This window comes from Tamandua tetradactyla, chromosome 1, assembly GCF_023851605.1.
Source record: "Tamandua tetradactyla isolate mTamTet1 chromosome 1, mTamTet1.pri, whole genome shotgun sequence".
NCBI lineage: Eukaryota > Metazoa > Chordata > Mammalia > Pilosa > Myrmecophagidae > Tamandua > Tamandua tetradactyla.
In genome coordinates this window covers 5,128,062-5,149,919 of record NC_135327.1, presented here as the reverse complement: position 1 = coordinate 5,149,919, position 21,858 = coordinate 5,128,062, and the positions used below count along the sequence as shown (strand labels likewise).

The 21,858-nt window shown below is 54.5% G+C and overlaps 1 protein-coding gene across 1 annotated transcript in view; it reads left to right on the top strand.

Annotated features, from left to right (window-relative positions):
- Window positions 1-16,660, top strand: part of EYA2 (EYA transcriptional coactivator and phosphatase 2) — a 310,794-nt gene extending 294,134 nt beyond the window's left edge. Inside the window, exons 13-16 of the mRNA XM_077167750.1 lie at window positions 1,950-2,064; window positions 2,984-3,105; window positions 6,893-6,993; window positions 16,055-16,660. Coding sequence (XP_077023865.1) covers window positions 1,950-2,064; window positions 2,984-3,105; window positions 6,893-6,993; window positions 16,055-16,135 — 419 coding nt within the window. The 3' untranslated portion in view covers window positions 16,136-16,660. The remainder of the gene's footprint in view (window positions 1-1,949; window positions 2,065-2,983; window positions 3,106-6,892; window positions 6,994-16,054) is intronic.
- The last annotated feature ends 5,198 nt before the right edge of the window (window positions 16,661-21,858 follow it).

The window sequence follows — 21,858 nt, the reverse complement described above, 5'->3', positions numbered from 1 at the left end:
TTTACCATCCCTGTGGTATGGAGGTGGAACTGAAATCAGAGAGGTTGAGTAACCTGCCCAGCATTACCCAGCATCTCACAACCCAGGCAGCAGAACTCGCTGGCCACACCCTATTCCTCTCGTGTCCAAATCAGCCCTGGGGTTGGGGGTCAGCCCTGCCTGCTCACCTTGGGGTTTGATGCTGGCCTCTCATGGACAGAGGAGGGGAGCAGGGTGTGTTGGGACTGGGGGAGGCAGGGATGGAGTCTGCCGGCGGGACGTCTGCTCCCCATCTAGGTTAAGCCTTGGGAAATGCCCGGGACTGCTGTCGGGCTGCTTTGCTTTCCCATAAGCTGAGGGGAAATTCCCTGAGGTGTCAGCAGGCACCAGAGCTCGCTCCTGGCAGGATACCACCGCCCTGCCCCCACACCTGCCCTAGCTGGACAGGGGCTGTTTCCCCCGGGCAGGGCTGATGCCTCCAGCCTGGGGATCCCCACAGAGCCCAGGACTCTGAACTGGGGGCTTCTAGGAGGTTGCTCAGAAAAGGGGCGTCTGCAGGGTAAAGAGAGAAAATGCTTAAAATTTGACATCTGGGAGGCCGGGGTGTGGCTCAGAGTCCTTGGCCTGATTTCAGACCTTTCTCTGCCACTTCCTGTGTGACCCTGAGCCAGTTACTTGATCACTCTGTGCTTCTGTTTCCTCGTGTGTAAGATGGGGCAAGCAGTGCTGCCCAATTCCTAGGGTTGAGAGCAGGATTATGTGAATCCCCACAGGGAAGACAGCTGGGGTCTTCGATGTTGAAAAGATGTCTGAATAGCACGGGAAAATGACAGCATTTTGTCCCAACAAATTCATTCTTCCTCCAGCACATACTGACTCAGCACCACAGCACGTGGCAACCCTTGCTGCAGAGGCTGGGACGTGGTAGAGAAGAAGACTGACTAGGTCCCTGCCCTCGCAGAGCTTGCAGTCTAAGGCAGAGATGACATTGAGCACTGGCCACACACTAATTGTAGTTGTGAGACGTGCTGTGAAGAAGACGTCCAGTGTGTCGAGAGAGGATGAAACAGAGAGATCTGACCCAGCCTGGGAGACCAGGATAGGCCTTCCAATATAAATGCTATTTAAGATGAGGCCCAAATGTGGGGTAAAGGGGGAAAGAAGCAACAAGAGGAGGCTTAGAAGAAAGCAGCAATCCAGGTTCCAAAATAGGGTGTGCAAAGGCCCTGAGGCAGGAACACACTTGGTGTTCCAAGGGATAAAGAGGAGTCCACTCAGGTTGGAATGAAAGGACAGCAGGGCCTGGGCAGGAGATGAGGCTGTAGATCAGGCAGGGATGGGATCAGTCTGTGGAATCTGCTCTTTATCTTAAGAGCATCGAAGGCTGAAGGAATGATACATTTAGAAATATCCACAGAGTCAGCTCTAGAGGTCAGCCACCTGCATGCCAAAACCATCCCCTCCCTACTGCTAGCAAGCCATGTGTCCTCGTAAAGCCTCCGTTCCTTCATCTGGAAAATAGAAATAAAAATAGTGTCCACCTTCAGGGTCACTGTGAGAATGAAATGACATAAATCATGTTAAAGATACAGGGCCCTGCACATAGGAAGCACTCAGTAAATGCTCATCGTTGTTTTTTACTTTTTTTTCCTCTCTCTCTGCCATGACCGTGTAAGCTCTGTGATCTGCATGTTCTGTGCATCTCTGTGTGTTCAGCGCTGTCCTGAGCACACAGTGGGCTCTCCTGAAGCCTTTGCTGGGTGGGTGGATGGAGGCAATTGGATGGATGGTGGCGTGATCGGTCTCCGATTAGGATTAAGGGGGCAGCTGGACTGAAGTTGACCTTGGGTGGCATCTGACTTGAACCCTCACGGCGTGGTGGCCAGACTCCCCTCCCTACCCCTGCCCACCCCTGCCCTTTGGCCTTTCTAAAGTGATGGCCCCCGCATCTTCATTTCCCCGGTCCGCAGGCTTGATGGGCGCCCCCAAAAGGGAGACCTGGCTCCAGCTCAGAGCCGAGCTGGAAGCCCTGACTGACCTCTGGCTGACCCATTCCCTGAAGGCCCTAAACCTCATCAACTCTCGGTAAGTGGGACCCCCGTACTCCCTTCTCCCAGCCAAGGGTGGTGGGTGGTTCCATTTCCACAGCTGGGGGGATTGGACTCCCCACATGCTCACTTGCACACTTCCCAGACATTGGATCAAACTGAGGTATGCAAGACACGGCGGATGTCTGGAAACATAGCTGAGCAGACAGCCCCAGATATCTGTCAGGGTCCAGCAGGGGTGAGACCCTTAGTACAGAAGGTCCATCTTGTCCCGTCCTCTGCCCAGAACACCCACCAGTCACAGCACTGTCCCTGCGAACCATTTTATAGGGCTTCTCAGGTCAACTGAGATGAGGTGAGGAGGACCCAGGCTCATGCAAGGCTCCCCAATAAATTGCCCCTTTTTTTTTTAAATAAGATGTTCTGGCCCAAAGAACAAAAAACTCCCCTGCACTGGCGGCTAAAAATCCCGTGACCCCACAGGTGAATGACTGAAAGTGACATCCCGTGGACAGAGTCCCTCCTGCTGCTGTCTCATTGCCCCACACTGTGTCTCAAAGACTGGGAAAGTTCTCGTGATTTCAGGTTTCTGAATCTCTCAAAAGATTTGAATGGTCAAGTGCTCTCCAGATTACCACAGATGCCTCCTCCCTCCTTGTCGTATGCTTATTCCATATCACTCGTTCACACTGTCTGGCCCCTATATGATGTGAGTGTCTGATCCTTGAAATAAGTACTTGCTTTCAAAATAAGAAAATTTCAATGTGTCAGGCAGCCTCAGGCTTAAAACAAAGGAACAACTGGAGGATACCTGGTCCCTGCTGTACCCCAGATGACTTAGCCAGAGCCTGCAAAGCCCACCAAACCTCCCGCCACTGCAGGCTTACAGGAGGCGGTGAGCATCCTGGCCACGTTGTACCTCTGAGTGCTGACCCCCCGGTCTCTTTTGTCTTCAGGCCCAACTGTGTCAACGTGCTGGTCACCACCACTCAGCTGATTCCCGCCCTGGCCAAAGTCCTGCTGTATGGACTGGGCTCCGTGTTTCCTATTGAGAACATCTACAGCGCAACCAAGACAGGTGGGGAGAACCCGGACCTCAGGGACATGTGGCGGGTGGGGGGCTGCCTGCCCACCTGCGTATGGGAAGTTTAAGGAACTTGTCCACAGCCGAACCTCAGATCCCCCAAATAACCCACTTGTCTTTCCAAACTCTGCTTCTAGAGAAACTGGTTGGGACCAGTTTTCCAAAGTGTGGGTAAGGGGACAAGCAAAGCTGCTGTAACAAAATGTCCCAAAATGCAAGGACTTAAATAAGAAAACAAAGCTCATTCCTTCCTCTCGTATAACAAACCAGAGGTGAGTGATCCTGGATGTTGGAGCAACCCTCTTCTCAAAGTCATTTAGGAACCTGGATGACCCGTTTTATTTTTCCACTGCTCCCAGGAAGGAATATTTTAAGGCCGAGACTCAGAAAGCGACACATCACGTCTACTCACCTCCTGTTGGTCCCAGCTCAAACATGACCAAATAGCTGCAAAGGAAGCTGGGAAATGTGGTCTTCAGGGAGGGGCCATGAGCCTGGCTGAAACGCACAAATTCTATTACTGAGAAAGGAGAGAGACATCCCGTAGAGCATGGTATATGAGGCAATTTAAATGTAGTACACCTGAAATACATAGAAAATTATCCTCTTTTTTTTAATTCTCTTTCAAGGAGAGTTTTAGGTTAGTGCTAGTGTTCTAGTTTGCTAGCTGCCAGAATGCAACACACCAGAGACGGATTGGCTTTTTTTTTTTTTTTTTTTTTAAACATGGGCAGGCACCAGGAATCGAACCTGGGTCCTCTGGCATGGCAGGCAAGCATCCTTGCCTGCTGAGCCACCGTGGCCTGCTCGACGGATTGGCTTTTAATAAAAGGGGATTTATTTTGTTAGTTCTTCAGAGGAAAGGCAGCTAACAACTTTCAGCTGAGGTTCTTTCTTACGTGGGAAGGCACAGGGTGATCTCTGCTGACCTTCTCTCCAGGCCTCTGGGTTCCAACAACTTTCCCCAGGGTGATTCCTTTCTGCATCTCCAAAGGCCTGGGCTGAGCTGCAAGGGCTGAGCTGCGAGGGCTGAGATGAGGTGTGCTGAGCTGCTTGGGCTGTGCTACGTTGAGTCTCTCATTTAAGCACCAGCCAATTAAGTCAAACGTCATTCATTGCAGCAGGCACGCCTCCTAGCCAACTGCAGATGTAATCAGCAACAGCTGAGGTTCACATGCCATTGGCACATGTGTGCAGCGATAGAACTATGTGCCTTCACCTGGCCTAGTTGACACCTGAACCTAACTGCCACAGCTAGCTCATCTTGACACCTCTCTAATACCTGCTGATCTCACTGGTGAACAAAGAAAACAAGTCTCAGGCTCAGAGCCTTCCTCAGATTATGAGAATTTAACAACCAGAAATTTGCAGCATTTCTGTTCCCGATTTAAATGAATTTTATTTAAGTACAAAATAAGTGTGGGTTGATTTTAAGAGAGTATTAGAGGACAGTATTCCTCACATGTGGTCAGGTGTTTGTGAAGGAGGCTCTGGAATGTTTGAGAAACACAGGGTAGCATTTCTCAAGAGATGATTTATGAACAAAGCGCTCAATGGTCAGGTAACTTTGGAAAACTCACAATGAACATGAGGATATCAAAGTCTTCATTAAGTCCTGAAGTAAAGAAGATTTTTAAACAACGTTTTATTTGACCGTAGAACCTTTTAACTTCAAATTTCTCAAGAAGGCAACCCTAGTCCAGGCACATCTAAACCTTTCATTTAACCCACAGATTCTGTTTCTCTGTCAGAGGACTCAAATGCCACCAGACCCTCTTATTTCCCACTTGGGGAGCCTGTGGGATCAGACAGCCAAAAGTAGTCAGAGTTGAGATAGGACAAGACTCTGGCCTCTAGCTCCCTGTTTTAATTTGAAAATCATAGTTTAAAAATAAATAAATAAATAGGTTTCTGCTGTGATAATGCTGCGTGACAAACATCCCCGACCCTTGGTGGCTTAAAACAACCAGCCTTCATTTCTCACTCCTGGGTCTGGGGGTCAGCTGTGGCTCTGCTGGTCTCGAGTCCAGGATCAGGTCTGTCCCACATAGCCCTGCTTCTGGAACCAGCAGCCATCCAGGACGCTCTTCTCATGACAGATGAAAGCTGTGCAGGAGGCCAGGCCAAACCCTGTGTGATGCAGAGGGTGAGGAGGTGTGATTCTGTGAGCTCAGGATGCAGTTCTGTCCACTGTGTCGATGCAGCCTCTGCTCACACTGTGTCCCCTCACAGGACACGGTGGGGATCCGCTGTCTGCAGCAGAGCTGGCCCCTGGATGGCACAACAGGCGGCTCACTGCCCAGTCCCCTGGCTTGCAGTCCTGGCTCTGTACTTACTAGCTGGGTGCCTGAAAGCGGCTGGCTTCACCTCTCTCCTCCTCGGTTTCCCTGCCTGTAAAATGGACCTTCATCACGGGATAAAATGAAGCAGTGTGCAGCAGGCGGCACCACCCAGCAGAGGGGTCCAGACGCTCACACGAGGCAGCAGTGTTAGGGTCACTCCCGCCACTCTCCCCTCCTCTGCAACGCGCACCAGCCTGGCTCAGCCTCAGTTTCTTCACCTCTAAAATGGGGATTATATTGATTCCCATGTCATAAGGATTGTTGCAGTGATTAAATGAATTATTGTAGGGCAGGCCGCGGTGGCTCAGCAGGCAGAGTTCTCGCCTGCCACGCCGGAGACCTGGGTTCAATTCCCGGTGCCTACCCTTACAAAAAAAAAGAATTATTGTCGCTCAGTGCTTCCCCCCCTGGGGTGATGTGAGGGAACATTTAGCAATGTCTGGAGACATTTCAGGGTGTTAGAACTGGGAAGATGCTCCTGGCTCCCGTGGGAAGAGACCAGGAATGCTACTAGACACCTTGAGGTGCAGGGGCAGCCCCCCAGCAATGCGTCACCCTGCCTGAAGTGTCAGGAGGGCTGAGGGTGAGAAACCCTGATGTCGGCAAAGCACTTAGAAGAAAGCTCAGTAGGCTGGAGGGAACTGCCTCAAAATGTCAAGCTGTGTTCCAGCAGCCATGTTTCTTGAATATGATTGTATAATGATGTAGCTTTCACAGTGTGACTGTGTGATTGTGAAAACCTTGTGTCTGATGCTCCTTTTATCTACGGTATGGACAGATAAGTAAAACATATGGATTAAAAATAAATAAATGGGGGGAACAAATGTAAAATAAATTTAGTAGATTGAAATGCTAGTGGTCCATGAAAGGGAGGGGTAAGGGGGATGGTATGTATGATTTTTTTCTGCTTTCTTTTTATTTCTAAAAAAAAGAAGAAAGCTCAATAAGCGGAGCTGTGGTTGCTATTACTGTTATGTTCCCTGTTATGATGGTTACTCAACCTTGCTGACACAATCATGATGAGAAAAGATGTGACTCGGGCGGCTCCGGGTCTGTGCTACTGCCCAGCTATCTGGGAAGAAGGCGAGCAGAAAGAGGGGCCATGGAGGCAGCCACAGCAGGTGCCCGGGGGCGTCTCCGCGGCTGCCCGGGCTGCGGTGTGGGGCCCACGTGCCCCCTTCCCGGCGCTGTGATCCTGGGCAACTGGCTTCACCCCGAGAGCCTCCGATCCCTCATCAGTAACGTGGGCCCATGAGCAGGCTGCCGCCGCACCAGGCCCACCCCAGCTCTGCCCTGCCTCTCCTGCTGTGTGGCCCCGGAGGGCTCCTTAACCTCTCTGTGCCCCAGTGTCCTCATCCTTCCCCTGGGGATAGTGGCGGCTATTCGGCCCAGTCCAGGGCCTCACGGAGCTGTTCTCTGTCCTTGGTCCCCGTGCACAGGGAAGGAGAGCTGCTTTGAGCGGATAATGCAGAGGTTTGGCAGGAAGGCCGTCTACATCGTCATCGGTGACGGGGTCGAAGAGGAGCAAGGAGCGAAAAAGGTATTTCCTTCCGGCTCCCTGGCTGCCTGTCCCTCGGCTTCCAAGTCTGACTCCAGGTCTCCAGGGGCCCTTTAACAGCCCTCCCCCACCACCCACTGCCCCTGGGCTCTCCTTCCCAGACTCCTTCTTGCTAGGCCATCCCATTTGCAAATCGCAGAAGCATCCTGAGCAATTTCCTTCTGCGGCTCCTGCCTTTGGCTGCGGCCCCTGGTAGCCCTGGATTGTTTCTGGGACAGCTCCTCAAGGAGCCCGGGGGCAGGGCGGGCTGCCTGGGGGCTGCGCACGTGTGTGTGCTGCATTTAATGCTTACTGATCATATGTTCCAGGAACCCTTCCCAGTTAATAAAGACAGCATTAAGCTAATGAAAAAGAAAATCCCACTTTTGTGATCTCAGCCTCGTGAGGAGAGAGGCAGGGGGCTCTGGTGGCCACAGCTCTGTTCTCGGAAAAGAAACAGCTGCCGAGATCCCAGGGTCTGGGCCTGTCAACAGCATCCCAGATGCCCTGCCACCCCCCACCCAGAGGCCTGGGAAGTAGATTGTTAATGTCACAGAGCTTAATTTGGGGGGCCTGGTTTCCCCCATCCCCCCTTCGCAGCAAATACCGAGGAAACACAAAAAGACATTAAGGCTCTCAGCAGATGAAGCCCCCAAGAAAAAGGAGCCCCTGTGCAGCGAGAGGGCTGGGAGAAGGGAGCTTAGAAAGCCTTGGCATTGCTGCCTCCTCCTGGAAGCCCGCGGGGACTCACCCTGTGGCCCTCTGCCTCGGCTCCTAGGAGAGGAACGCCTGTCCGACCCCGACCCTGCCCTTCCAGCCAGCACAGCCCTGACCACCCCTGCCGGGGGCCGCTGTCCCCACTCACGGAGCAGTTGCCCACGTGATGTGTGCTCAGCCACCGACGCCGCAGCCCAGGGCAGGCCCCGTCAGCAGTGCCTCCCGCGCCCCCTTCTCCGCACTGGGATCCTGCTGTGCGCAGGCGGTCGTGGCCCTGCCCTGTCCATGCTCACAGCCCCTGGGGGCTCCTGGGGGTGGTCACGGAAGGCCTCACTGCAAGGTGACATCTGAACCAGGACCAGGAGAGGCAGGAGAGCCCAAGGGACACAGCGGTGGGGGGCAGGAGCAGAAGGGCTGAGGGCTCAGCTGGCTGCAGAGGGCAGGAGGGGCGCAGTGGGGGGCAGGAGGAGCACGGGGGCAGGAGGGGCACGGGGGGCTGCCTGAGGCCATCGGGGGAACCTCGGCCTTAACTCTGAGCAGCACTTCTTTAGACACATTTCTTTAACTTGAGAAATGAGTTGGTTTAGGAAAAAAATAAGAAGTAAATAAGAAAAAAAGGAAAAAAATAAGAAGCAAATAAAAGGAATATGGTGACACCCCAGGATGTGGCAACAAGGGTGGCGGCAAATCCCAAGAATTGTCAGATTGTCACGTGGGTTACCGCCTGCGCTGCCTCAGGAGTTAGGGGTGCTTTGGAAATGGTGAGCAGAGCATGGCTGGGGCGGGGGACTGCCTGGCCGGGCCAGGTTTAGGGGGTTCCTGAAACCCTCTCTCCTCTCCTAGGTTCAGAACTGAACACTCTCTGCCTAAGTATGTGACAGGGATGCGAAATTAAGTTTTGCTTATAACCAGGCTGGTTTGGAGAAGCTCCGGCTCCCTCGCACCTGTCCTTGCACTCTCGGCTGGAAGGGCAGGCACGGAGGCCCAGAGGCCGGGAGTCCCCCTCCCCCCAGCCAGCCAGGCACACAGGCAGGGCAGCAAATACTTTGAAATGTCCCCTTTACTATCCTGGAATGAAATACTGTTGGAAAATAAACCTGCTCATAACCATGGGGTCCAAAAATCAACACTGAATGGTGCTCTCGTGGGGAAATAAAGGGAAGGCTGTTGACATTAATCGCACGTGCAGTTCAGTGTGCACGTGTGGGGCACAGCCGACGAAGATGAAGTGCAGCAGCCCAGTGGCGCTGCTTCCGGGGTGGGCTTTGGGCCCCTCGTGCCCCGTGGGACGTGCTGCAGCCCAGGCAGGGGTTTTGAGCTGATTGACTCATGGAAAGCTTCTGAACAAATCTCAGGGAAGCCGAGTTGCGTTCCTAGAAAATACAAGCCTCATTGAAACTCTGCAAGAGGTACTTGGTGCTTCTGTGGAGTCCCGGCTCAGGCATTATAAGCGGGTCTTGCACATACTGAATGTAGGTGAGACGTGGGGAAACCACGCAGGTCGAAGGTGTGGGACGCCTGGCATCCCTGACTCCCCTGCAGTATCCCTGAGTCGTTGACAGTCAAAAACACACTTCTAGAAATTTCATCCTGACCCTAGGGGGGACGGACTTTTCCCCTTTGAGAAGCACTGGTCTGACGGTCATCTTTCCAGACACGGCCCGGACAAGGGAGAGGCAAGGGAGGTGCTCGGGCTCTGCTCCCACAGAGGCGTGAGACCAGGGGAGCGTGGTTTGCCCCGAATCCATGACTCTCCATTTCTGGCTGTGTGGTCTTCACCAGATGCCGCCACCTCTCTGAGCTGCTTTTCCTTATGTGGCAAATGAGGGTGACAGGAAGACCTGCCTCCCAGCCACTGAGAAGGGCCGGCAGAGGGTCCCGGGCATGGTCACCTCTCGGGAGCAGTAGCTCTGCTGTCACTCCCCATGTCTGGGGACGGGGCTGACAGAGGGCAGGACAACCTTTAGACGTTCAGAGGGGGTCTTCGCAGTCTGTGGACCCCAGGAAAAAGCCAGTTTGCACACGACATGGGCGCTTGTGCTGTTGTTTGCCCAGAGCCCGTGGGGAGAGCACGTAGCGGAGAGCAGGCTGCACGTGTGCTGGGGTGGCCTCCCACGGGTCAGTGGGTCTCGGTGGGGCCAGCCTCGGCCACCCAGATTCTGGGGAGTGTGGCGTGGGTGCTTGTAGTGAGTGGGCGCAGCCTGGGTGCCCCCCCACCATCCACATTCCCCCAGCAGCAGTACAGGGGGAAGGAAGGGCGAGCACACCCCGTCCCCTGTAGGCCACAGTGCTAAACTCCAGTGCCAGATTTTAATCCTCTGATCCCACTTGCTAAGGGAAGCTAGATGTGCCCTTTAGTCCTAGCCACCAGGTGCCCAGCTTGAAAGTGGGAGTCTCTTCTGAGAGAGAAGGGGAGAACGGAGGTTGGGGGTAGCCGGCAGTCTGATCACAGATGGCATGTGGTCAGTCTGGGACTGGCACCCTGAGGTGCCCAACCCAACTCCATGCCTTAACCACAACTGTTCATTATGACATCATCATCATGTTCGATCCTCACTACCACCGGCAAGGTGGGTATCATTACATCCCATTTTATAGAGGAGGGATTTAAGGCTCAGAGTGGTTAATCCATTTACCTAATGTCACACAGCAGGAACCTGCAAGCCCACCTATGCATTGCTCCTCATACCTGGTGGGGAGGAGAGAGGGGATGTGGGGGTCTCAAAAGCTGTTGATCCACACCCCAGGCAAGAGTGGGGCCGCCCACTGAGCTCCCCGAAAAATCACTCAGCCAGGGTATGTGAGGCAGAGGCCCCGGCTCATTAGTGAGAAGGCTGTCTGCTGGTCTGATGGATGGGAGCCATTAGCCCCAGCCACTGGACACCTGAGCACCTCCATCCATGGCGACAGGGTGGGGGTCTTGGGCTGGTGGTGATGACAGTGCTGTTAATATCTCCATTTCAGTGGGTCATTTGTCTCCACCTCTCCGCAAGTGCTAAATCCTCAACACTGTGGAGCCATTGAGCCTGGGGTTGGGGAGACTGAGACAGGTTTTTGCAGTTTTGCTCATTTTCTCACAGAGAAATGAATTGCACTCTCTGGAGGGGGGCAGGATTGGCTTTGCAGTTGAAGTTGGAGCAGGGGAGGGCAGGCTCAGGGGTGAGCGGCGAGAGGGCAAGGGGAGCTGGAGACGAACCAGGAGTCCAAGAGCTTGTGTCTGTTTCCGAGATTCATCATTTTCTGCTTTCCCTGAGCTGGGAGTTGTTGAGAAGCTACAGAACAAAAGAGGGAGAAACGGGTTCATTGATGGCTTGCTTGAAAAACTCGCTTTCCCCTCCCCTCTTTTCACTCCTCCAGCAAAGATTTCTCGGGCCCCTCGTCTGTGCTGGGACCCAGAGTCGCAGGGGTCAGCATAGCTCTCAGGGCCTTTACACTGGCTGCATCTTCCGCCTGGACGCCCCCCCCCCCCCAACCTTGGCATGGCTTCCTCCTGCTCATTGTTAAATGCCACCCGCACCCCAGAGAGGCTTTCCCTGGCCACCCTTGGAAGGCTGACCCCACCCAGCTGCCTCCTACCCTAGCCTCTCTGATGTGTCCTTCATGGCACTCACCTGTGGGTTTACCTGTGTCCGTCTCACCTGGGGACATGGCACTGAGCAGCCACAGAAGGCCCCGCCCCCGGGAGACCAGACGCGAGCACAGAAGGAGCCCCCCCCGACCCCAGGGCAGTGGGTTTCTTGGATTTGTTGCTTTTTGGCAAAGGCCGAAAAGGGCTGTGGTTGAGGCCACTGCCCACCTGTCCACGGAAAACGGCCCCATGACCAACTGTGGGCTCTGTCCCTTCCTCGCAGCGGGCCATTGTTCCAGCTGCATAACTCTGTGAGCCTCAGCTTCCTTATCTGGAAAATGGGCTGACAATAGACGTGCCCTCTTCCTGGGACTGCGAAGTGGGGGTTAAAGGTCACATATGTAAAGCAGTCAGTCCGGGGCTTTTCGAAGCCTTTTCCTGGAGTCCACTGAGTGACAGGAAAGGGCCAGAGGGGCCACTGCTGTCCCTCTGGATTAAAGTACAGCTGCCGCTGCTGTACCAGGGAGACCTCCTGGAAGGGGGCCTGGGGGGGAGGAGGGGGCGTGGGAGGAGGGGGCAGAGGGAGCACCGCTGGCCCAACAGGGCTCTCACTGCTCTCCTGTCCGTCTGTCCTGCACATCCGCCAGGGTCCGGGCCCTCCCATCCGACGCCGCCACATCGGCTGCCCTTGGGTCTGCGGTCCAGGCCGTGGCCTTGGCAGCCGCGCAGGCAGAGAGGACGAGGTGGGCAAAGAGGATGGGGACCACACATCCTTCCACTCAGGCCCTGCGAAAACCACACCGGGGTGGAGCTGGGGAGGCCCTGGGGCTGCCGGGGACAGGAGCACCACACCTGGGGGAGAGGAGGGAGCCGAGCCCCACGTCCGTCTCCTCTTCCTGCTGAAGCAAACCACTGCCCGCCTGGTGGCTCAACACACGGCGTGGCCACTGACCGTCCATTCTGGGGGTCAGAGGTCTAAAGCGGGCCGGCAGGGCCGGCTCTTGTGGGGCTCTGGGGGAGACCCCGCTTGCTCCCCCGCCTGGGGAGACGCTGCACTCCTCACTTGCGGCCCTCCCTCCACCCTCCACACCAGTGGCGCAGCCTCTTCCCTTCCCTTCCCTCCCTGTGACTCCATCCTTCCGTCCTCAGGTCTCCTTCTCTGACCCCCTGACCCCACCTCTCCTGCCTCCCTCTTTCCCCCATGAGGAGCCCGTAATTACTTCGGGGCCCTGGACGGTCCAGGGTCATCTCCCAGTCCAGAACCCCCCTTGCCCCAACCACGCCCGCCTCGGCACTTTGCCGTGCCAGGTGGCCCCCTGCAGGTCCTGAAGTCCGGGCGGGGACGTCTGTGGGGGCCTTTATGGTGACCACCCAGGGCGGCAGGGCAGGGGTGGACAGGGCTGTGCAGAACAGAGCCCCAGAAATGAGACGGCCTGGGTGAGCTCCGGGAGCTGAGAGGCTGCATTTTCCAGCCTGTGTAAAAGAGCCTCCCATGTGTGTCCGTGCATTCGCCAAGCACCGTCTGTCCACTCGGTAATCGAAGGGACAGTGACTAGGGGAGACCCATGTGATGGCGGCTCTACGCTTGCTCACTAACATTAGTTGTAACAGGATGGGTTGGCTTAGTGACCAAGCACCCTTTCTGTCCCTTTGCTCCGTCTTCCTCACCATCTTTGGCTTTTTATTTTCTGTTTTGTTGCTCCATGATCACAGAATGGCCACTGCAGCACCAGACATCACACACTAACCCGACAGCATCCAGATAGGAAGGGAAGGGAAGGCAGAAAGGGGTTCTCCTTTTCTCTCTCTCTAATCGTGGGGGAAAGCCTTTTCCAAAAGCCTCAGCTGACTTCCTCATTGGCTTGAGGGGTCACACGGACAAATCCAGACGAAAACCCGGCAAACAGGGCAGGGATTCTCATACTGGGTTATCGCAGCCACGACCCATCCTGGGCGTCTGGACGTGGTGCTCCAGGTTCAGGGTTCCGTGAGCAAGAAAGAAGGCAGGATGGCTGTCGGGCAGGGTACAGTCTTACCAAAAATGAAATTTTCCAATGATAAAAATGCAGGTGAGGGTGGGCCACGGTGGCTCAGTGGCAGAGTTCTCGCCTGCCAGGCCAGAGACCCGGGTTCAATTCCCGGTGCCTGCCCATGCGGAAAAAAAAAATGCAGGTGAATTCCTTCTCTGCAGTCAGTCGCCTGAGCTCAAGTCCTGGCTCTTTTCCCCTGTGCCTCAGTCTCCTCATCTGTAAAATGGGACTAAAGATAGCACCTCTCTCAGAGGACTGTTGAAAAGGTGATGCATGTAAAATGGCTCGCCCAGGGCATGGCGCATAGTAAGCACTTAACAAATGTTAGTGATTTTATTATTACTGGCTTGTCACTTTCTCTTCTCTCTTCTTCTATTTACAATCCCCACTTGCAAAATGTTGCTTTTGGGGGTTTTGGTTTGGTTTTGGTTATTCAGTGAGATAAGCATAAAGCCCCTTGCCGTGTCTGGCTCAATAATGGAAGTATATAAAAGGATTATTTAAAACACTGGGTCCCATGGAGACAGAATGCAGATTGCTGGTTGGCTGGGGATGGGGAGAAACTGCTTCCTGGGTACAGGGTTTTACTTTGGAGTGATGGAATGTTCTGGAACCAGGGGTGGTGCTTGCACAACATTATGAATGCAGTAAATGCCACCGATTGTGTTCCCTTTAAAATGGGTAATTTTGCATTACGTGGATTTCACCTCAATAATTTTTTTAAATCAGGTATCACAGGCTCTTACACAATAAAATCCAAACTGCATCGTGACAGATAAGAATTTTACTCAACTGGCCTTTCTCCACTCCTCTCTCCTTCCCACACGTGTGCCCGCCCACGTACACATGCCTGTGGGGGCACATGCACTCACCTGCGTTTACACATGAGCACACATGCTCGGGTTCCAGGCCCCCTGTCCCAGCCCTCGCAGCCCTTGGTTCCCCCAGCGGCGCCCTGCCCGCCACCCCCTTCCCTTGCGACCTGCCAACTTTGGAGCCCCCATCCTCCATGGCTCACTTCTCCTGCAGCCCTCCTCCGGGACACCACACAGCACCCCTCATTGGGACTACCAAAAAGGCTGCTCCGTCTCACTGGTTCCCATGACATTTTATTTACACCTGCCTTAATGGTGGTTTTTTTTTTCACCCTTTTCATGATTTAGCCTTATTTATGCTTTTTGAAGCTGCCGAAAACCTCCAAACACATCCTTACATATATCTGCACATCATATAGACAGTTTGTCCTGCATTTATATGGATTTGTCCATTAGGACTGGAGACGCATTCACGATAGCAGCCCGTGTTTATTGAGTGCTTAGTACGTGCCAGGCGCTGTGTATGCGGCAGGCATTATCCTCATTTTACAGACAAAGCAGCAAACTAAATTGCCCAAGTCACACAGCTGAGGATGGGAGAGCGGAGCTTTGGACTGGGCACTCTTGCTCTGATTCATCCTGCTCTAGGAACATTTCACAAATTTCCTGCTCCACCTCAGCGGTCCTCGCCATAATCCACACGCCACTTCTGTGCCAGCCACAGCATTTGGGGTGTCCATCCACTGCCTGTACTATTGGCTACTTAATGTCCTCCTTTCGGGCCACTCCTTTTTACTTGACACTGAAAACTTGACATCGTGACCATGAACATAAAGCAAGCATCACCTGCTGGCAAAAAAGGGAAAAGATGAAAAACAAAAGCTACAAAGAAAACAAACTAATGGTATTTTATAGCGGAGACGCTCAGAGATCGGTTTGTTCAAAACGGAGTTTAGCAAGAGTTGGGGAGGGTCTCAAGACCCTCCCCACAGGACCTGGCCAAGATCCCCTCCTTCTAGGAGCCGGAGTGAAAACACTTTATTCACAGGATCGTCTCCTCACTGCACACCTGTCGGTGCTGCCTGTGCCCACGTGGGAGGGGGTCCACTGTGACCACCTGCGCGCACAGACCCCAGCCAGTCAGAACCAGCCCTGGGGGGCGGCGTGGGGTCTGGGCCTGTGGCCTGGCGTGCCTCACGGTGTGGGAATGCCTCCTGCATGTAACTGCATCCACGTCCAACCCAACTGCAAGTCCCAGGAACCCTCCACCCGCTCAGGATCAATGATTAGCTAGGACAACTCCCAGAACTCAGAAAAGCGCGATACTTAGGGTCAGTTTTATTATGGTGAAAAGGACACAAGTAAGAAGGGACGAACAGGGTGAGCTCTGGGAGGTTCTCAAATGCTGACCTTTCTTGTCCTCAGCTCGTGGACAAGTCACCTGCCAGGCACGTCAGTGTCTGTTTTCAATAAGGGAAGCTGTGCTGAGCTCCGCTGTCCAGGGCACTTATTGGGGTTTCATTACCTGGGCGTGACAGGTGGACTCAGCCCACGCAGTTGAACTCAGTCTCCAGCCCCCTCCTTTGCTGGGAGGTCAGGCTGGCGGCACCCGGCTCAGCCCCCTGAACGCACGCTTGGAGCTCAGGTGTGGCCAGGTGTGGCCAGCGCCCGGCCCTAAGGTCACGTGCCACGGCTGGCTCTGCTCTCATCTGCCAGCACAAGCCGTCAGGTATGGCCTGGGCCCGCCACAAATAACCAGAGTCACACCTGTCCAGCCCAGGGGCAGAGGCACAGACAGGCTTCCTTGTAAGCCCTTGGCTGTCCCCCACGCTCCGCCACCGAGCGCGCCCAGCGGTGAGCACAGGTGCAGGGGTGGGGGGCAGGGGTGCTGCGGGCGGCAGGGCCCTAACTGCAGCTGCCGTCTTGTTTTGCAGCACAACATGCCCTTCTGGAGGATATCCTGCCACGCTGACCTGGAGGCCTTGAGGCACGCCCTGGAGCTGGAGTATTTATAGCAGCACCGGCCGGTCGCCTGGCATGGCCGGACACGTCGCAGCCACCAGGCCGCGGACACCCAGGGACCCGGGTGCTGGACAGCGGGCGTTGGGATGTGCCCAGGCTCCCGAGCAGCGAGGATTCCGTCCGTGCCGTCTGAATGTCGCGCCTGGGAACAAGGGGTGGCTGAGTCCAGACTTCCCAACAAGGGCCACAGGACAAAAGCAAGGAGTGGCCGGTTCGAGGGGAGGGCTGGTGGTGTGGAGGGGCGGAGGCTTTTTTTTTTTTTTTCTCTTTAATTTATGGACTAATCTCATTATTCCGGCATTATGCTCTTGTACCTGTGTTGGTGTTTTTCTTAGTCGTTGGTTTGGTTTTTTTAAACTGGCATGTGGGGGCAGTTGGTGGGTCTAATTCAGGCACTCTCTTCTCCAAGTTGTGCTTTGGGGGGACAATCATTCTCTGACCTTTAGTGCGGGAGGCGGCTTGGGGTGTTGGGAAGCTGCGCACTCTGGCTATGAGCCCTTCCCTGACGCCGTGGGGACAGCGCCGCCGTCCTGCTTCCTAGGAAGAGGGGGCTCTGGGAAGGGGGCAGTACTTTGTGATGGGTAAAAGGCATTAAATAAAATCACGTTTACATTTTGAAGTTGGGTAGGATGTAGCTAATTTATTGCCACTCTTTGAAGTCTCCAAATGTGTTGGTGTTTCTCAGGAATTCTCAGTTAAAAAAAGAAAAAAATCCAACTCAAACGGCTTAAGGAAAAAAAAAGGGGGGGGGGGGTTGTCTGTGGGAAGCTGAGGCTTCTTCAGGCCTGGCTGGATCCAGGTGATAGACTAACTTCCTCCCGCGTGGCCCTCGGGCACGCCGTCCCTGGGGGGCAGACATGGCGTCAAGACCTTCCAGCCAGACCATCCCAGCGGAAGGAGAGCCCTTGTTCACGGAACTGGCAAAAGCCTCGGGGTTGTGTCTCGCGGCCAACCTCAGCGTGGGCCCCCATGGAGCTGGGTCACAGCCCCTCATGAGCGGATGGTTGGGGAGTGCTGGTCCCCAAAGGGAAAATGAGTGAACGGCTGCTAAGAGAAGGGAAGATAGGGGTTGGGTTGAAACATATGAGACTTCTGTGCTATTGACAAGTCTTTCTTTATTCTTATGGATGGGAAGTAAGTCCCAGATCTGGCAAGGGGGCAGGGACAGAGAGCTGGAGAAGTTCGGAAGGCATCTTGGGCCATTCACAGAGGACAAGGCAGTGCCTGCACCATATGACTGGGATGCCAAGGTCCTCTCTGTCCGTGGGGGAAACCCAGGGAGGCTGCCGTTTCCCAGGTGCTGTGCGGGGCTTGTGGATGCAGCGGGGGGGTGGGGAGGGGAGGCGATGGGGGTGCTACAGTCCTGGAGTGGCTTTCCTGGGGAAGACACCCCAAAGGAAGTGGGTGAGTTGATTCTGTCTGACGCTGGCGTCAGTCTGAGAAGGGGGTGCTGAGCGGCCAGACGCAGCCCACCCCCACCCCAGTTCCTTCACACCCCAGTTTCAGCCCAGCCCGAGTCCCCTTCCCAGGCCACGTGTGCAGGAAAGCAGCGGCCGTGGGTGCTCTCAGGGCCGGGCCGGCGGCTGCTGGGGCCCCTGGTCAGCAGGGTCAGAAAGACCTTTCCAAAGGGATCCTGAGCCCAGCCCTCCCAAGAGACGCAGCCTGTCCAGGATCCGTGAAAGGGGCCGCAGCGCTCGTCCAGGGGCCAAGGCCCTCACTGGTTGAGAGTTTAACTTGTAGACTGTGTGAATTGTGGGTTCTTTCAGGGATGGAGGCAGCTTTCCCCTCCTTCGGGGGCAGCGTCTGATAGTGGCTGGTGCCCGGAAAGAAATACTGGGGTGATGCAAGGTGGCGTGGGGGCTGCTTGAGACTTGGGAGGTGGGTCACCCTAAGGAGGTGACTTTTGGGCTCAGGCCTCAGGGATGAGAAAAGCTGGAAAATACTGCAGGGAGCGGCCCAGCAGGGGCGAAGGTGCCCAGGGGGTACAGCTTATGGGTCCGGGAATGAAAGAGGAGGCCGGCGAGGGGCACAGGCCCTGGGGTCAGAGGAGAGCGTTGGTCCAGGATGTGGGGCTTTATTCTAAAGCGGGAGCCTGGTGTGAGCTGGTTTACGTTTTTAGTGTAAATGGGGAGAATGGTTTGGAGCAGGGCAGGGCGGGAGCAGGGCCACCAGGCGCGTCCCCCTGGGTCCTCCACGAACCACAGCACAGGACAGTTTGTAGCCTTTATAATTTCCGTGCCGCTTGCTGCACGGACCTCCAGTGAGCATCTTAAATGTTTTTACACGTGAACACACTGGATAACACACCCAGATCAGATGGAAGACATTTCCGGGCCCTTCCCAGCCTCTACCCGCGTCCCTCCACCGTCATGATTCCTATCACCGAGTAGTGTGTGTGTGCAGGATGTCCACATTGGCCGATGGCCCCGCTGCTCTCCTAATATTCGAGGCGCGTTCGTCCCGCGCAGAGGAGACCGCGAGCCCAGTGGCCACCAGGGGGCAGTGCTGCCCGCGGCCGCGTCCGGGAGGAGCCAGTGGGGAGCGACACCCTTGGTCCCCGGCAGCTGCCCACAGGGCTGGGAAACACTCCTCCCCGCGCCTGGCCCGAGCACGCACGTGTCTCTTGTAAACAGCACAAGTGTAACAATGGCTAAAACGGCTTGAAAAAGTCTTGCGATTTATTCTTAAATCCGGAAGTTCACTCTAGGATCATGAGCTCCAGCCCCAACCGAATACTGATTTTACACTTCAACCATTAGATATTTAGCCAAAACTGGGTCTTTGGTGCGCTCCAGGCATCGCAGAGAGGCAGGGGACTCCTGCCCTCCAGGCCCAGCTCACGGGGAGCCGCCGTGCCCTTCCTCGTGGCCTAAAGGAGAAGGCCGGGCCCAGCCCACTCTCTGCGGCCCGGGCCAGTGGGATGCTGTGTTGCCATCACGATCCCAGCTTCTGACAGTGTCATGCCCTTGACCCGCATTCATCACTGTGTGCTGGAAAGGAGAGACAACGTGAGGGGCCAACCCCAGCTCCTCCTCTTATTTGCCGTCAGGCTCGCCTCTCTGCACGTCGTCGGCGTTGCCAGCTGAAAATTGGGGTGATAATACATCCAGCCTCACAGATGTGTCGTTAGGGCTGGAGTGCATTCAGACATGAACAGCTTTAGAATAGCAGCTTTTGATTTTTTTTTCTTTTTACTGCCACCCACAATAAGAAATGCCTATCACATCTAGACCCCGTGTAACATGTATTGTGTAGGTGAATCGTGTGTGTGTATATAAACTATATAAAGAATATCTCACAAAGCAGTGCCTGCCCATACTATGGAGACGGATCCTGTTACTCTCCAGATCACAATCCACTAAATCAATTTCACGACCCACAGTGTGTAAAACACTGGTTTAGAACAACACTTGGCAAATAATAAACTCACCCAATGAATTGCCACTTTTATAAGCCCCAGAGAGGGAAACAGAGGCCTGAGACACCGGGACTTACCCACAACCTCACGGCTGGGTGGGAGCAGAGACGGGCCAACCCGGGGCCCTCGGGCTCCTCGGCCAGAGGCTGCAGACTGGCAGCTCATGGCCAGACCCAGCCCACAGGTAACTTTTCTTGTTCTTCATATTGGTTTTTAAAACTTCAAGGCAACTCTTCAAAACTTAGATTTCATTCACAATCTAGATTTTGGGCTTCTCTAAAAAAAAAAAAAAAAAAGCAGCAGCTATGGCAATGCCAGGCCTGCAGCTGTGCGCCATCGGCTGGAGCTGTGTTGCAGCTTTGTTGCAGCCTCCCCTTTAGCTGGCGCCAGTGCTCTGCAAGCTCACCTTTGCCACAGTCCCCACCACCCCCTGATGTCTCCCCAACTGAAGCCAGCATCTGCTGTCAGCAATCATCACACATGCTCTGCTCCTCCTCTCATAGTGAGAAATATTTCTCCATCAAAAATGGAAAAACAAAAACCAAATCAAGGGGGTCACATGTTTCAAAAAAATGTAAATACATGAACATTTCTTTGTAGAACATTTTTTTGCATATTTCAACATGTGTAATGTGCAAATAAGTAAATCTATTTTACAATCCTCCTTCTGCCACCACCACCACCACCCCACATGCTTCCCTAGTCTATGTTCTCTGCCTGGCCCTACCTGTTTTGTCCACAGCTATATCCCCAGCACCTGAAACTGCACCTAGTGGAGAACTGAGTGCCCAGTAAATACTGAATAAATGAATGTGTGATGATACAAAACTTCCCAAATTACGAGTAAGATGCAGTGATGGTTTGAATCACCAGACTGGGTTCGAGTCCAGCTCAGGTTGTGCTGAAGCACTGAAAACGTGACTTCCCAGAGCTCTTGACAGCAAGGGTTCTGCAGTGTCCAAGGACCACCAAGCAAACACATTCACGGGACCTGGAGCCGGCCCTGAGGCAGCCGGGGAGAAGGTGGCTGTGCGTGGGGCATGGCAGTGCCGGCGCAGTTCTGGCCCCAGCGGGTGCTGCATCTGCTCCCTCAGCTGTGATGCTTCCTGTCCCGGCAGGTCCCCGGGCAGCCCAGTCCTGCAGCGTGGCTCCTGGAGGCTGATTCGGAGGGTGTCTTCAGCCCTCCTTGTGATTCTGTAATGCTCTTAACGTGGCAGAGTCCAATCAGGCCAGTTCAGGCCACGCATGTGGGATTAGTAATTTATCATGGGAATTAGGTCTTGCACCCTTGGGGGAGGAGCTGAGAAAGGGAAGTTCTGAAAGGGGGAGAGGGAGTCACTGGGAGGCTGCAGAGGGGGTGCTGGTGGACACCAAGGGGGCCGTGGCCTCTGCAGCCAAGCGATGGGCCTGGGGCTGACGTCCAAGGGTCAGAATGGAGAGCTGGATGTGGGTGGAGTGGAGCAAGGACTGCTGCAGCTGTCAGTCACATCCGACCAAAAATACTTTCTGACTTTGAAACCTCCCACAAGTACCTCTTTTGGTCAACTTTAACTCGGAGCCCTACAAGGGATTCTGAGAAATGGATGGCGTTCCAGCCCGGCCACACTGACAGACACAGTAAGTCCAGCATACCTACCAACCAAACTAGCCAAGTCAATTCCAGTCCCCACAACCACCTTGACCAAGAGGCCTTGGGCAGTTTTGCAATGAGTGCTCTCATTTTTATCAACTTCAATGCCTTTTGGTTGGACAATTTCCAACTTTATGAGTCTGCAACAGAAGAAACCCAAATCTCATATCCCCAGCTTACCTTGCAGTTAGGATGTAGACATGTCACGGAGGCTCAGCCAGTCATACACACCCATGTGGGACCGATGCTCAGCCAGTCATATACACCCACATGGGACTGAGGCTCAGCCACTCATATACACCCACGTGGGATCTAGGCTCAGCCAGTCATATACACCCACATGGGACCGAGGCTCAGCCAGTCATATACACCCACATGGGACCGAGGCTCAGCCAGTCATATACACCCACATGGGACCGAGGCTCAGCCAGTCATGTACATCCACATGGGACCGAGGCTCAGCCAGTCATATATACCCACGTGGGATCTAGGCTCAGCCAGTCATCCACATGGGATCAAGGCTCAGCCAGTCATATACACCCACATGGGACCTAGGCTCAGCCAGTCATCCACATGGGACCTAGGCTCAGTCATATACACCAACGTGGGACCGATGCTCAACCAGTCATATACACCAATGTGGGACCGAGGCTCAGACAGTCATATAC